This window comes from Schistocerca gregaria, chromosome 5 (assembly GCF_023897955.1).
Source record: "Schistocerca gregaria isolate iqSchGreg1 chromosome 5, iqSchGreg1.2, whole genome shotgun sequence".
NCBI classification, from domain to species: domain Eukaryota; kingdom Metazoa; phylum Arthropoda; class Insecta; order Orthoptera; family Acrididae; genus Schistocerca; species Schistocerca gregaria.
The window spans coordinates 253486568-253502212 of NC_064924.1; the positions used below are offsets into that span (position 1 = coordinate 253486568).

The 15645-nt window shown below is 39.6% G+C and overlaps 1 protein-coding gene across 1 annotated transcript in view; it reads right to left on the reverse strand.

Moving 5' to 3' along the window:
- Positions 1-15645, reverse strand: part of LOC126273162 (pre-mRNA-splicing factor ATP-dependent RNA helicase DHX16) — a 105318-nt gene that overhangs the window by 45212 nt on the left and 44461 nt on the right. Inside the window, exons 8-9 of the mRNA XM_049976631.1 lie at positions 14878-14993; positions 12826-13001 (exon numbers count right to left, since the gene is read on the reverse strand). Of these exons, the coding sequence (XP_049832588.1) occupies positions 12826-13001; positions 14878-14993 (292 nt within the window). The remainder of the gene's footprint in view (positions 1-12825; positions 13002-14877; positions 14994-15645) is intronic.

The window sequence follows — 15645 nt, forward strand, 5'->3', positions numbered from 1 at the left end:
AAGGGTAATTATCAAAAACACAACACAGCAAGCTCCCGATGAACAAGGTGTGGATTAAACAGCTTGAATATTATCGATGTAATGTTTGATGGGAGGTGGGAAGAGAACCTAAACTGTCAGATTAGAATGGATATTTTCATTTAAAATACAAATTTCTGGTTGCGAAGCTGTGTATGATGAAAACATCCACATGTGATTAAATAGTGATAACTATGCAGTTGAATTTGAGCAGCTAAGTGACACAGATATAGTGAACAATGTGTGTCCAGAAGAGGAAGAGATGTGACCTAGAAGTACATTATCATGCATACTGAGGCACTGAAACGCTTTGATTTATTATTATAATGTGCAGGGCAAAACTTGTTTGAACTATACCAGTGTACAGATTCCAAAAATGAAGAGATGCCTATTACAGTGTGTTTTTAAATGTGATTACTTAAATAAATTGTCAGTTTCTGGTGAGTAATGCATAAGTAACACAAAGCGGCTTTCTACATCTACATCCATACTCCGCAAGCCACCTGAGGGTGTGTGACGGAGGGTACTCTGAGTACCTCTATCGGTTCTCTCTTCTATTCCAGTCTCATATAATTCGCCGAAAGAAAGATTGTCGGTATGCCTCTGTGCAGGCTCTAATCTCTCTAATTTTATCCTCATGGTCTCTTCGCGAGATATACGTAGGAGGGAGCAATGTACTGCTCGACTCTTCGGTGAAGGTATGTTGTTGAAACTTCAACAAAAGCCCATACCATCCTACTGAGCGTCTCTCCTGCAGAGTCTTCCACTGGAGTTTATCTATCATCTCCGTAATGCTTTCGCGATTACTAAATGATCCTGCAACAAAGTGCGCTGCTCTCCGTTAGATCTTCTCTATCTCTTCTCTCAACCCTATCTGGTGCGGATCCCACACTGGTGGGACTTTAGCTTGTGTGTGTGTGTGTGTGTGTGTGTGTGTGTGTGTATTTTCAGTTTATGCTTAAAAATTTATACAGTCAGTACATAAAGTTCAGGAACACTTTCAATTATTTATTTCACAAGAACCAAACATTGTACAGATATCATACATATGTCACTTTTCATGTATACTGTCACAGCACAGTTTGGTAATTTGCCGATAGTCAGTGCTAGTCGCATACATGATGAGTTCAGGTGCAGAGTGAGCTTTCTGTCTGTAGGAGTTCGACTAAAAAGTGGACAGGCATATTTGTCGAATCTGAGGTACAAAGCATCCACAACAATGCATTGAATTTGAGTATGATTCCCCAAAGGTAAATGTTGGTTTTTTTTTTTTCCCCACATCAACAACTGTACATGCCATTCTTCTTTGCCAAGAGCACTGTCACTGGATATTCCTAATTGGACAAGATGCAGCAATGGCTGATGCCTCAAATGCAATTGGACTCTCCGTTCATCTTTTTTCAGCAGGTTGGGGTTCCACCCCATATTCATCGTGAAGTTCGTGGGTACCTGAACACGGAGCTGCCGCTTCAATGGATCGGCCATGCTACAGAAAGGGACAGCTGTTTCATGAAATGGGCTCCCTGATCACCAGATCTCACTCCGTGTGACTTTTTTCTGTGGGGACACATTTAAGATCTGGTGTATATACTGCCTCTACTACGTGATGTAGCAGAGCTCCAGGAGAGAATACAGAGTTGACGATGGCATGCTGGGACAGGTATGACAAGAATTCAATTACCATACTGACATCTGCCAGTTTACTCATGGTTTGCATATTGAATGTTTGTAAAAAAATCTTTCAGAGTTTCTCTTCAAAATGCAATATGTATGACATCTGTACAATGTTTAGATCTTGTGCAATAAATAACTGAAAGTGTTCCCAGACTTTATGTACACACTGTATTTTGTATTATCCAAGTTCTTTGCTTATCTGTACAGTCTCGAGTTTACATTAAAATGGATAAACGAGAGCTTCCTGTATTTTCTTTTATGCACATATTTTTTCTATAACTTAAAATCAATCAGGAAAGCCACCAATCTTATAATAATAATAATAATAATAATAATAATAATTATTATTATTATTATTATTATTATTATATCGATTGTATTACTGAATGGCACTGTCTTAGTCTGAAAGTACTTTATAAAATGCTGTAAAAGTGAAATACAATGTTCCACTTGCTTTAAATTAATAAGAATTGGGGGAGCCATATACACGCTTGCGACATCGTATAAGGAGAAAACTTAAAACTTAACAATTCACTCATAGTTTACAATAAAAATGGAAAGTAGCTGATCTGGTGCCCATCTCTATAATATGCCTTTATCTGGTTGTAGTAATTGAAAACAGACAAATTAACATGGAAAGTAGTGTTCTTTAACCTCAAAATGGTTCAAATGGTTCTGAGCACTATGGAACTCAACATCTGTGGTCATCAGTCCCCTAGAACTTAGAACTACTTAAACCTAACTAACCTAAGGACATCACACATGCGACCGTAGCAGTCGCGGGGTTTCGGACTGCGCGCCTAGAACCGCTAGACCAGTTTTCACCCTTCAGTACCAACTATTTGTAGTGCCCAAATAGCTATGATCTACAATTAGAACATTTTTTTGTAGTTTTTCAGAAAATTATCACAATATGAAGATACTAGTGACGTCTTGTAGAATTCAACCAATTATCATTTTTGAGAAAAACACTGAATGATGGACACACTAAGTTTCCTTTTACTTATCTATTTAATTTGATATTTTTGTTCTGTGTACCTTGAAAATGTGGAAATCAATTTTTTCAGTCTTTGTTCAGGTTCTACATTTATTACAGGAAATATTAGAAATGAAAAACAAAAAATTGGTTATTTAAGAAACCGGTTATTTTGTGAGGTTTTACCAGTCAGGTTGAACTGGCATTGAAAGAAAAACTGATATAACTGAAAACCGAAAGTTCCAGCAATAATCACCACTCCTAACATTCCTAACTCTCCCCACAACATATTCTTCATTGCTGTAATCCCTCTGGTCTCAACCTTCACTAGTCCCTGTCCTCCTCCTACTTATCACCTTCCCTTCCCCAAATCCAGCGGAACGCATACCTTCTATTCTGCCAACGCATCTACAGTCCTTTCCCTTTCCGTATCTCTTGTAATCTTCCCTCTCCCTTCACCACCTGCCAACCCCCCCCCCCCCCCCCTCCATCCCTCGAGCAAAGCCTCCCAACTCTGCACTTAGCAGCCCTATCCTGTGGCCATGAAGTCACTGCACAGTATCAAGACAGGACAACATCTTCCCCCTCCCACTACTGCTCTCCCTCACCAATGCAGTCATGCTACAGTGGGCAGAGACAATGGCCATTTGAGCAGCCCTATCCTGTCCCCACCAAGTCCCTGCACAGTCTCAAGACAGCACATCATCTTCTCCCCCACCCCCACTATCACTCTCCCTCCCCACCACAGTTGTACCATAATGCACGGAGACAGTGGCCATGCATGTATGTGAATTGTGCTTGTGTAAATGTATGTGTGTTTGTTGGTTCCAAATAAATACTTTTTGTCCAAGAGCTTAAATGTTTAGCAGACTTTTCATTGTATCTGTCTAAAAGACTCAAAACCTCCTCTACGTGGTGAGTAGTAATCTATCTTTTTCATAATACTGTTGTTATTCCACCCTACATTTTTCCTTGTTTGGTTGAAAACCTGAGACTTATGGATGCTTCAGCTACAACAACAGCTCCTATGCCTCATGAAACACACAGTCAAATTCCAGCCATCATATTAGAGCTATTTTCAGGAGAAATACAGAAGTGGTCTCAATTTTCAGAACAGTTTAGTCTTCTACAGACAGCAGTCCTTCAATTTCTGCTATGGACAGAATGTGTTCCTCCACAAGTGCTTGGGTGATGAGCCAAAGAACCTCACTGAAAAAATTCCAATCACTGCCAATTCATATGAGGAAATGAAACGAATCTTTGTTTTATGCTATGGAGCCAAAACCGTATAACTGAATTTGATTATCTTGAAGCTATGAAAACAATGTCACATGCATCAACAGACATTTTGATTGCTGTGTATATCACATGTAACAAATGCATATAAGCCTTATGAGCCTTAGGGGAAAATGTGGATGATTACAGCCACGTGCTGGCACCAAAAATTCTATGTGGGCTTCCTGACGAGATACAATTCGACAATGGACTATTTACGCATGAAGAGAAAAGATTTCTGAAAGCTGTATCATGAAGCTAATGGAATTTTTGACTGATGAATGGGACGTAGTAATGTTTCAGACACCTTCACATCCACAGCTGCCACACTACAAGTGAATGCCAAGGGAATGAATCCCGACAAAAAGATGAAAAGGTTTGTGACTTATTATTTGTGACTTATGATTTCAATCAGCACAAGATTATTCTGTGGTGTAGATAATGGTTGTGAGGCGCAACTGTAACTGCATCTGAGATCGGAAACATTCTTTGCTGTGTTGGGTAGTACATGAACAGAAGCGAGGTGGGGCAGGCAGCGAAACAAATAGCAGGGTAGGAATATGGAACTACGCAGGGATGCTGGCTGGACAGAAGGTGTGTGTAGGATTGGAATGGGAGGATGGATGGGGATAGGAAGGAGAAGGAAGGGGACTTGTAAAAGCTGACACCCGGAAGCTTAAGGGAACAAAGGATACGCTGGAGGGTAAGTTTCCACCTGTGCAATTCCGAAAAGCTGGTATTGGAGGAAAGAATCAAGGTGGTACACACTGTGAAGCAATTGTTAAGTCCAATACATGACGCTGGCAGCACATTCAGCAACTGGGTGGTCCATCTGTCCCTGGACCACAGTTTGGAGGTTGAGATTCATGTATACAAACTGCTTATTAGCAACCATGATTACACTGAATGCAGTGTAGTGGTTGCAGGTAAGGTGGTAGATCATATGGCTGCTGTCACAGATGGATTGACGGGTTAGGAGATGCCACTGGCAGGACTGCAGTTGGTGCTGTTGGGAGGATGTATAAGACAGGTCTAGCATCTGGTCTATCAGGTGTGAGTCACAGGACAAGGGGGCTGGGACCATGGGTGGAACAGGGACAGCCAAGGATAATGCATAAGTCGGCTGGGTAGCAGAAAACTTCTGTGGGACGAGTTGGGATAATAGTGGGGAAGAGAATAGGATTCAGTTGCTCTGTCGTGGGCATCTGATGAAAGATTAATTTGATAGCTAATAATATCTAGCAGCACTTTCTTCTAAGTGCCTGTTTACCACTCAGTGCTTTCTCTGTGTGGTGAGTAGCAATCTATCATTTGCATACTGTTGTATTACAGCCTTGATTCCCCATTACAGTTGCAGTTACGAGGCAAACCTCAAAGAGTGTCGCTTTTTTGGGGGCTGGACACTGGGTGATGTGGGGTGGTAGGTGACTGGGGAGACAAGGCACAAGAGGTCTGTTTCTAGAATTGGAAGTACTGTTGGTGGCTGGTAAGTCTGATGTAGACAATAATACTAATGAAAACATCCTTGAGATGGGGGTCAACACAAGGAAGGTAACTTGTTGAGCTGAGGAGTAAGACGCTAAGTGAAAGGGGGAGAAAGTATTGAGGTCTGGATAATTGGGTGTCCTCACCCTCACTCCAGTTTATGAAGACATCATCAGTGAACCTGAACAAGGTGAGAGTTTTGGGATTCTGGGTCATTAGGAAGGATTCCTCTGGACGGCCCATGATTTAATTGGCATACAATGCCACCATGTAATGTACCACAGATCTACCTGTTGGTGATCCCTGCACTAACAAGCTGTCTGTACACACAAATGCCCATCCAGGATGAATATGCAAACAACAACAAAAAAGTTTTCGGAAAGCCAGTTTTCTTGGAGTACCAGCATCATTTTATCTCATGTTTGGTTCCTTACTATGGCATAATGCCATATGTGCCATAAGGTGAAAACGTGCACAGAAAATCCAGTGAATAGTTGAAACCAGCCAACAGTGTGGAATGAAACACATCATTTCAAATAAATTGACTGCTACTGCAGGAAATGTTAATAAAAGTTGAATTTGTGTGGCAAACCAACAAAAATAACTTCATTGTTCTGCAAGATTATTAATGCTTGATTGTCAATAACATAGAAACAAAATAAAATCAGAAAACTGAAACTAGTAACCAATTGTAGCCTTTCGTAATTATGTGAATGTATTTTAATTCACTTGACAGTCCCAGCCACAGAAATCTGTGGCGTTTTCATTTGACGTGGGAGCTGCAAACGATGAGAGAACAGCAAAATCACGAACTGTAAACACAGGTCACATGGAAACCAATCGCTACTACAACACTCACTACTCTGTACATCCACAAATCAGGCAGCTTAGCTGCACCAGAAAAAAAAAATGTGGGTAGCACCTGGCTGCTTGCTGCAACTGTTTATACAGCTAACAGCCACACAGTTTGTAACAAGAAGTGGGAGAAAGTGTTGTCCATAAGCAACTTTTCAGCTCTGCACATGTGCATGAACCCATTGACAACATCAAAAGCTTTTTGTTATGAAGTGTTGCATAGTCTTCATGCTAAAGCCTTTGACACATTTTGCTGCCAGCAGACACTTGTGTGTGCTTTGTGTTTTGTTGTTGTAAATTGTGCATTTTCTTTCAACTTAAGTTTTATATTGCTGCAGTATTATTCTGCAGTAGCAGGCTGAAGTAAAATTCTTTGTTGGAGTATCAGTTCTTAACAGTCAAAATTTTTTAAAAAAGTTAACTGAAAACTAATACAATAAAAAAAACAGGATTCTAAAAAATTCCCAGGTTTTTCCTGGATTTTCCAGGGAGCATACACCCAGCTAAACTGTGCCCAAGAAACATTTGGACCATCCCCAACAAGATGTACTTGACTTCAAAGGCTGCTCCACATCCTATGTCATTTGGATTCTTCCCACCAACACAGGCTTTACTTAATTGTGCAAGTGGGAATCCTCTCTGCAAACATATCCTCTGTTCCCATGACACCTGTCCTCCATTTGCCTATCTCCTTCCCGGTCTCTACTTCTCTAATGTCCCCTTCGCACAACCTCCTGGTACTGCACCTAGCAACCCACTACCCTGTTCCCACCACTTTGTTACACACTCCTAAAGGCTGTATTAGTATTTTCACCCACTCTTTCCTGCTATTTCTTCTCCTCCCTGCCCAATGTTTCTTCCATATCCCTATAATCAACCCCAGAAAAGAATGCTGCTCACTTCAGACACAGTTACAGTTGGACCTTAGTGCCTGGCAATGACAGTGGCTATATGGGTGCGAGTTATTCATGTGTGAATGTGTGTACGTTTTGTATTGCCTCTGTCTGATAAAGTACTTAATCCTGTTGTTGTTGTTGTTGTTGTTGTGGTCTTCAGTCCTGAGACTGGTTTGATGCAGGTCTCCCTAATACTCTATCCTGTGAAAGCTTCTTCATCTCCCAGTACCTACTGCAACCTACATCCTTCTGAATCTGTGTATTCATCTCTTGGTCTCCCTCTACGATTTTTACCCTCCACGCTGCCCTCCAATACGAAATTGGTGATCCCTTGATGTCTCAGAACATGTCCTACCAACCGATCCCTTCTTCTGCTCAAGTTGTGCCACAAACTTCTCTTCTCCCCAATCCTATTCAATACTTCCTCATTAGTTATGTGATCTACCGAACTAATCTTCAGTATTCTTCTGTAGCACCACATTTCGAAAGCTTCTATTCTCTTCTTGTCCAAACTATTTATTGTCCATGTTTCACTTCCATACATGGCTACACTCCATACAAATACTTTCAGAAACTACTTCCTGACACTTAAATCTATGCTCGATGTTAACAAATTTCTCTTCTTCAGAAACGCTTTCCTTGCCATTGCCCGTCTACATTTTATATCCTCTCTACTTCGACCATCATCAGTTATTTTGCTCCCCAAATAGCAAAACTCCTTTACTACTTTAAGTGTCTCATTTCCTAATCTAATTCCCTCAGCTACACCCGACTTAATTCGACTACATTCCATTATCCTCGTTTTGCTTTTGTTGATGTTCATCTTATATCCTCCTTTCAAGACACTGTCCATTCCATTCAACTGCTCTTCCAAGCCCTTTGCTGTCTCTGACAGAATTACACTGTAATCTGCGAACCTCAAAGTTTTTCTTTCTTCTCCCTGGATTTTAATACCTACTCCAAGCTTTTCTTTTGTTTCCTTTACTGCTTGCTCAATATACAGATTGGATAACATTGGGGATAGGCTACCACCCTGGCTCACTCCCTTCCCAACCACTGCTTCCCTTTCATGCCCCTCGACTCTTATAACTGCCATCTGGTTTCTGTACAATTTGTAAATAGCCTTTCGCTCCCTGTATTTTACCCCTGCCACCTTTAGAATTTCTGGCCTTGTAACAATAACCACGGCCTTGCTAATTTTTCCCAAGGGCATGCAGCTTAAAGTAGGTAAAAAGACGAGGACTAGTAGAAATCCTTGGGTAACTGAAGAAATATTGAATTTAATTGATGAAAGGAGAAAATACAAAAATGCAGTAAGTGAAGCAGGCAAAAAGGAATACAAACGTCTCAAAAATGAGATCGACAGGAAGTGCAAAATGGCTAAGCACGCATGGCTAGAGTGCAAATGTAAGGATGTAGAGGCTTATCTCACTAGGGGTAAGATAGAGACCGCCTACAGGAAAATTAAAGAGACCTTTGGGGAATATTAGAGAAAGCTTCTGACAATGTTGACTTAATCCTGTAGCTAACAATATTTAGCAGTCTTTTTTCAAAATGCCTGTCTGCTACTCGATGCCTCCTCCATGTTGTGAGTAGCACTCTATCCTTTTCATATTTTCATAACTTAAGTGATACCACACCTGGACATATTGTTACAATATTCTACTTTGCTCCCATTGGTATGTTCAAGCCTAAGCAATCTGTGAATCTATGCATGCTAATTGGGAGGCCACTGCATGTTTACTTTTTTAATTTCATAATTTCTCTAAATAGCATTTTAGTCATACCCATCATTCTCTACCACACAGGTAACACTTCTTATTAGTCTTCTATCTTGCTCTTACCCTCTTTTGACATTATTTTTACAGTCATAGTGTCCTCTTGATGCTTGCTTTTTAGATATTGATTTGAATCAAATTTACTGTAATCCATAAATTGGACTTAACAACTAGATAACAAAGACAGCATAAGGTAAGAGCAAAGAGGACAATAGAGCACCACATCATCCTCAATAACTGCAAAAGTTGTGCATGCCCTGGCAATGTATTTAATGTACACTGTCGTACAGAGACTTAGAAATTTTAATATACACTGCTTATGGATTGGAACGTATAGCACAGAGACAGGTTGGACAGTGAAGGGGGAGGTGTGTTTATAGCAATAAAAAGTGCAATAGTATCTAAGGAAATTGACGGTGACCCGAAATGTAAAATAATTTGGGTGAAGGTCACAGTTAAAGCAGGCTCAAACATGGTAATTGGATATCTCTATAGGCCCCCTGGCTCAGCAGCTGTTGTGGCAGAGCACCTGAAGGAATATTTGGAAAATATTATAAGTAAATTTCCTGACCATGTTATAGTTCTGGGTGGAGATTTTAATTTGCCAGATATAGTCTGGGAGACTCAAATATTTATAATGGGTGGCAGGGACAAAGAATCCAGTGAAATTTTTTTAAGTGCATTATCTGAAAACTACCTTGAGTAGTTAAACAGAGAACTGACTCATGGCAATAACATATTAGACCTTCTGGTGACAAACAGACCTGAACTATTTGAAACAGTTAACACAGAACAGGGAATCAGTGATCCTAAAGCAGTTACTGCATTGATGATTTCAACTGTAAATAGAAATATTAAAAAAGGTAGGAAGATTTTTCTGTTTAGCAAAAGTGACAAAAAGCAGATTTCAGACTACTTGACGGCTCAACACAAAAGTTTTGTCTCAAGAACAGATAGTGTTGAGGATCAGTGGACAAAGTTCAAAACCATCGTACAAATGCAGTGTGAAGAGGGCTATGCGAGAGGTGTTCAATGAATTCGAAAGTAAAGTTCTATGTACTGACTTGGCAGAAAAACCTAAGAAATTGTGGTCTTATGTCAAAACAAAATGTCCAGACACACTGTGACCAAAATGGTACTGAAACAGAGGATGACAGGCTAAAGGCCGAAATACTAAATGTCTCTTTCCCAAAGCTGTTTCACAGAGGAAGCCTACACTGTAGTTCCTTCTCTATATTGTCACACAGATGACAAAATGGTAGATATCGAAATAGATGACAAAGGGATAGAAAATCAATTAAAATCACTCAAAAGAGGAAAGGCCGCTGGACCTGATGGGATACCAGTTTGATTTAACACAGAGTACACGAAGGAACTTGCCCCCCTTCTTGCAGCGGTGTACCGTAGGTCTCTCGAAGAGCATAGCATTCCAAAGGATTGGAAAAGGGCACAGGTCATCCCCGTTTTCAAGAAGGGATGTCGAACAGATGTTCAGAACTATAGACCTACTTCTCTAACATCAATCAGTTGTAGAATTTTGGAATACGTATTACATTCGAGTATAATGACTTTTCTGGAGACTAGAAATCTACTCTGTAGGAATCAGCATGGGTTTCAAAAAAGACGGTCATGTGAAACCCAGCTTGCGCTATTCGTCCACGAGACTCAGAGGGCCATACAAACGGGTTCACAGGTAGATGCCGTGTTTCTTGACTTCCGCAAGGCGTTTGACACAGTTCCCCATGCTCGTTTAATGAACGAAGTAAGAGCATATGGACTATCAGACCAATTGTGTGATTGGATTGAAGAGTTCCCAGATAACAGAATGCAGCATGTCATTCTCAATGGAGATAAGTCTTCCGAAGTAAGAGTAATTTCAGGTGTGCCGCAGGGGAGTGTCATAGGACCGTTGCTATTCACGATATACATAAATGATCTTGTGGATAACAATGGAAGTTCACTGAAGGTTTTTGTGGGTGATGCTGTAGTATATCAAGAGGTTGTAACAATGGAAAATTGTACTGAAATGCAGGAGGATCTGCAGCGAATTGACGCATCATGCAGGGAATGGCAACTGAATCTCAATGTAGACAAGTGTAATATGCTGCGAATACATAGAAAGATAGATACCTTATCATTTAGCTACAATATAACAGGTCAGCAACTGGAAGCAGTTAATTCCATAAATTACCTGGGAGTAGGCATTAGGAGTGATTTAAAATGGAATGATCATATAAAGTTGATCGTCGGTAAAGCAGATGCCAGACTGAGATTCATTGGAAGAATCCTAAGGAAATGCAATCCGAAAACAAAGGAAGTAGGTTACAGTACACTTGTTCACCCACTGCTTGAATATTGCTCATCAGTGTGGGATCCATACCAGATAGGGTTGATAGAAGAGATAGAGAAGTCCAACGGAGAGCAGCACGCTTCGTTACAGGATCATTTAGCAATCGCGAAAGCGTTACGCAGATGATAGATAAACTCCAGTGGAAGACTCTCAGCAGAGATGCTCAGTAGCTCGGTACGGGCTTTTGTTGAAATTTCGAGAACATACCTTCACCGAGGAGTCAAGCAGTATATTGCTCCCTCCTACGAATATCTCGTGAAGAGACCTTGAGGATAAAATCAGAGAGATTAGAGCCCACACATAGGCATACCAACAATCTTTCTTTCCACGAACAATATGAGACTGGAATAGAAGGGAGACCCAATAGAGGTACTCAAAGTACACTCCGCCACACACCGTCAGGTGGCTTGCGGAGTATGGATGTAGATGTAGAAGTAGAAGATGTTATATGTATTCATTTGAAGCTGAGCCATTTAAATTGGGCATTGGCATTTAAAGACTTTAATCCAGTATTAAAAGAGTTTAATCTGGTACATCATAAGTATTGAATCTGATGGTGTTCAAAAGATTATGTGTAAGAGAGAAAAGGTAACAATAATATAAGAAACCATAAGAATTAGGATACAAAGATATTATGTTCAAAGTCAATGAAAGCTAGGTTGCGCAACCCCCTTGGCTTTTTTTTTTTTTTTTTTTTTTTTTAAGTTAGTTCCAAGGAAACATGTAAATGACCACTGTGTCATTCAGCACTTTCACACTGGTGTGCCAAAAAGGCCTGCTCTTTGGGCTATACATGCACAAACCCAAACTGAAACCTTACAAAGTAACAGCAGTGCATCAACTGACCAATTAACATACTACTGCTCAACGTCAGTACTGCAATTGGATATCACAGTCAGTGGATGATGCCCTCATTTCCGATGAAGCACACCTGCATTTATCAGGGAATGCAAAAATCCAGAACAATAGAATTCTGAAAATCCTCATCAAAAGCCTTATCATTGTGTGAAAACAGGAGTGTGGTATGCAATTAGAACAACAAAAATTATTGGACCGATCTTTTTCCACCCCATCATAGCTTTGATAGGTTTGTGAATAATACACTGCATCCTTTTTTTGTGAGACTTACAAAAACTTCTACCATTACATCACACAGACAGTGCAACAACACACATCACCAACATGTCTATGACAGTATTATTATGAGGTGTTTTTGATGCTCAGATGCTAGTGATGCACTAGTCTGATAAGCTAAATGGTACAAAGATTTTCTTGCACTTCTTTCCAAGGCCACTCATCGCTTGTCTACTTTATTCTTGGCAAAAACTGGTACACCATCTGCCGCACTGTCCAAGAAATGGGCTGAAGCATATGCAGCAATCAAAACCTGTTTACAGAAGTAACGGTCCCTGCACAATGCTGGATACAGTGCTTGCACCATATAAGGAAGAGCCTATACAAACACAAACAAAAGTAAGCTGGTTCTATAATGATCATTTATCTCTAGTTTTACCATACCTGGTATTTTAAATATGGGAGCGTCATCAAAAAATTCAGAAAACTTTTGTGCATCCAGTGTAGCACTAGAGATAAGCAGTTTTAGGTCTGATCTAAATCTTGCTATATCCTTTACAAGTCCGAACAATATATCTGTGTGTAGTGTGCGCTCATGAGCTTCATCGATAATCATTACACTGAAACAGACAGAAAGATAATATTGTATGATAAATATTAATGATGATTAAATCAGTAGCTAAGTCACAAATTTATTATATATTTTGAATGCATAATACCTAAATACATATTTGTTGTTTATGGAGACTTATCTTTTTCTACAATACATGTCTAATCTCACTGCGTAGCACATAATACAGTGGCAGTATCAAACTGCAACCCATGGAATTAAAAATAATGCAAACAGATTAGAAGCATAATGCCTGTTAACACACTTGCACAAAAAAGATGGAAAACGTCATTTGGAAAGTCCATCCACTTACTGTACCCTGTTTTCATTATAATCTATTTCTCATCTATCAATCTGTTACATATGACTACCACTGCTTACAAAAAAACTGAGTTAGTTCAATTTCAACATTTGACTGCCAGTACATCATCACAACTACGTTGAAAATTATTTTGAATGAAACCTGTCTGTGGTTTCGAGCCATATCTGGCCCTTTCTGTGTGCAATGCTCTTACTATCATAGCCATGTCTCATGGCCTGACTTAAAGTTTCATTACCCAAATATGTCACTGTTACTCTTACACAGAATTAGGGATCTTCAACCCATAAGGTACATAGTATATGGAATTCATGAAATAGAAGAGAGACTAAAGGCTAGAAGTGGCCTTACAGGTATGCTTGGATGGCACAATGGTAAAAAAAAAAAAAAAAAAAAAAATTGCCCACAAAAGATGAAGTTACTTGTATATCTGCCAGTCTGAAACACAGTTTTCATGTCACAACAGTTACTACTATTAGGCTGCTCGTTGTTTTCTTTTCTCATTTTGAAACAAGTGAAGTGACTAATCCTGGTCCATTGTGGATTTTAATTACAACCCTTACAAGAACAGAAGAGATTGGCAATCCCTGTGTCAATTTGTCAGTTTTGGAAAGGGTTGCTGCCCTGCAAAAGGGAGGTGGGGCTTGTTTCCAAGTGCCGCTCATCTCCCATCCTGTAGTCAAAATTCTAATTTGTTAAAATTCGTGGTCATCTGCCATTATAGCCTATAGTGCCCACACTCAGTGCTAAAGTGGCTGAGGGGGGGGGGGGGGGGGGGGGATCTGTGACATTTCTCAACTGTGCCAAGATTCTTCCCCTAATGTTATAGATTTACTGCACTTTCAGTTCTACTTCTATGGTAACTGCCTTGCCAGTTCTATTTGCAGCTTTAATGGGTTGCACGGCTATGAATGCCCACAAATGATTGAAATTAACAGTCTTCATATTTTTTAATCCTTGAATTGAGCATGAAAAGACAAATAATGCATAGAAACAACTAAAATCAGAAATGCAGTTCACTGGTGGTAAAATGTTCTTACTTTTCAACAGAAAAATTATTTTTGAAAGCTCAAAAACAGCCAAAAGAAAAAGCAAAGCCCACTTCAGAAAAAAAACGTGTTGAAGTTTTTGCACAGGTAAATATTCCAGTCACAAAATTGCCAATCAGCAATTCTTTTTAACAGTCAATTTCAAAGAACTAAGGCTTTGTTTGTCTTCTCTTTTAAATATGCGTGCCTAATCATTCACAAATAAATAAATAAATAAATAAATAAATAAAAGGCACAAATTTTTACAAAAATAATGTGACTTTTGAAAAAATAGATGCAAACTTTGCCAAAAATAGATGCTACGTTTTCTTGTCCCTAGCCATACGTAATGTCTCATATGATGATGTGTATTTGAAAATTAAGTTACATATTTCCGAACCATCTTCTCTAAGAAATGAGTATATCAAGCTGCTGCTGGAAAGAATGTTCTCCATTTTCAAGGTTCTTCAACTGTGGATCCAATATCTGAACTTCATCAAGATGTGGAAACTAAATCATATTTACACTGAATATCCTACCTGTAACTTAAAAGATCAGGTTCAGACAAGAATTCTCTGTGCAGAGTTCCATCTGTCATGTACTTGATAATTGTTCGTTCTGAAGTACAATCTTCAAATCTGATACTATATCCAACCTGAAACAAAAAATGGGCTGTATATCATGGTCCCAATTATTTCAATTTTTCAGTATATAATTCATAGTTACAAAAATTATACAATTTGAACTCATGTACTAGAGGACTTTGCTATGGCTATCAACAATTCCATGACACCAACAGTATCATGTGCAAAAGATATGACCACCACTGAGCCTTTCAGATGAAATCCAAAGCTTAAGAACCACAGTGGAAGCACTGGCAGAACAGATGCCCACACAACAGCAATGGCAAGACACTAATAGTTGAATTCAGGACCAACAGAAGAGCTCCCACAGGGTACACAGAGAATCAAAATGTATGCACCACTAATAAACACTGCAGCATTACAACATAGAAGACTTGCGACTGTGCAAGCAATCAACCAAGTGATTTGCAGATACAGGTTCACTGCAATAGCATTAAGTGCAATACTGTGCATGATATCCATACAACACTCAGACAATCCAACCCACTATGTACACACAGAACTGCACCTGAATGCTTAACAGAGCCAAAAGCAATTTAGCAAGGAAATACTGCACACTGGAATCATTCACCTGACTGACAGCCCATGGTCTCTGCCCCTATATCTTGTCCAGGAGAAAGATGGCTTATGGAGGCCATGTGTTGATTACAGGGTGTTAAATGG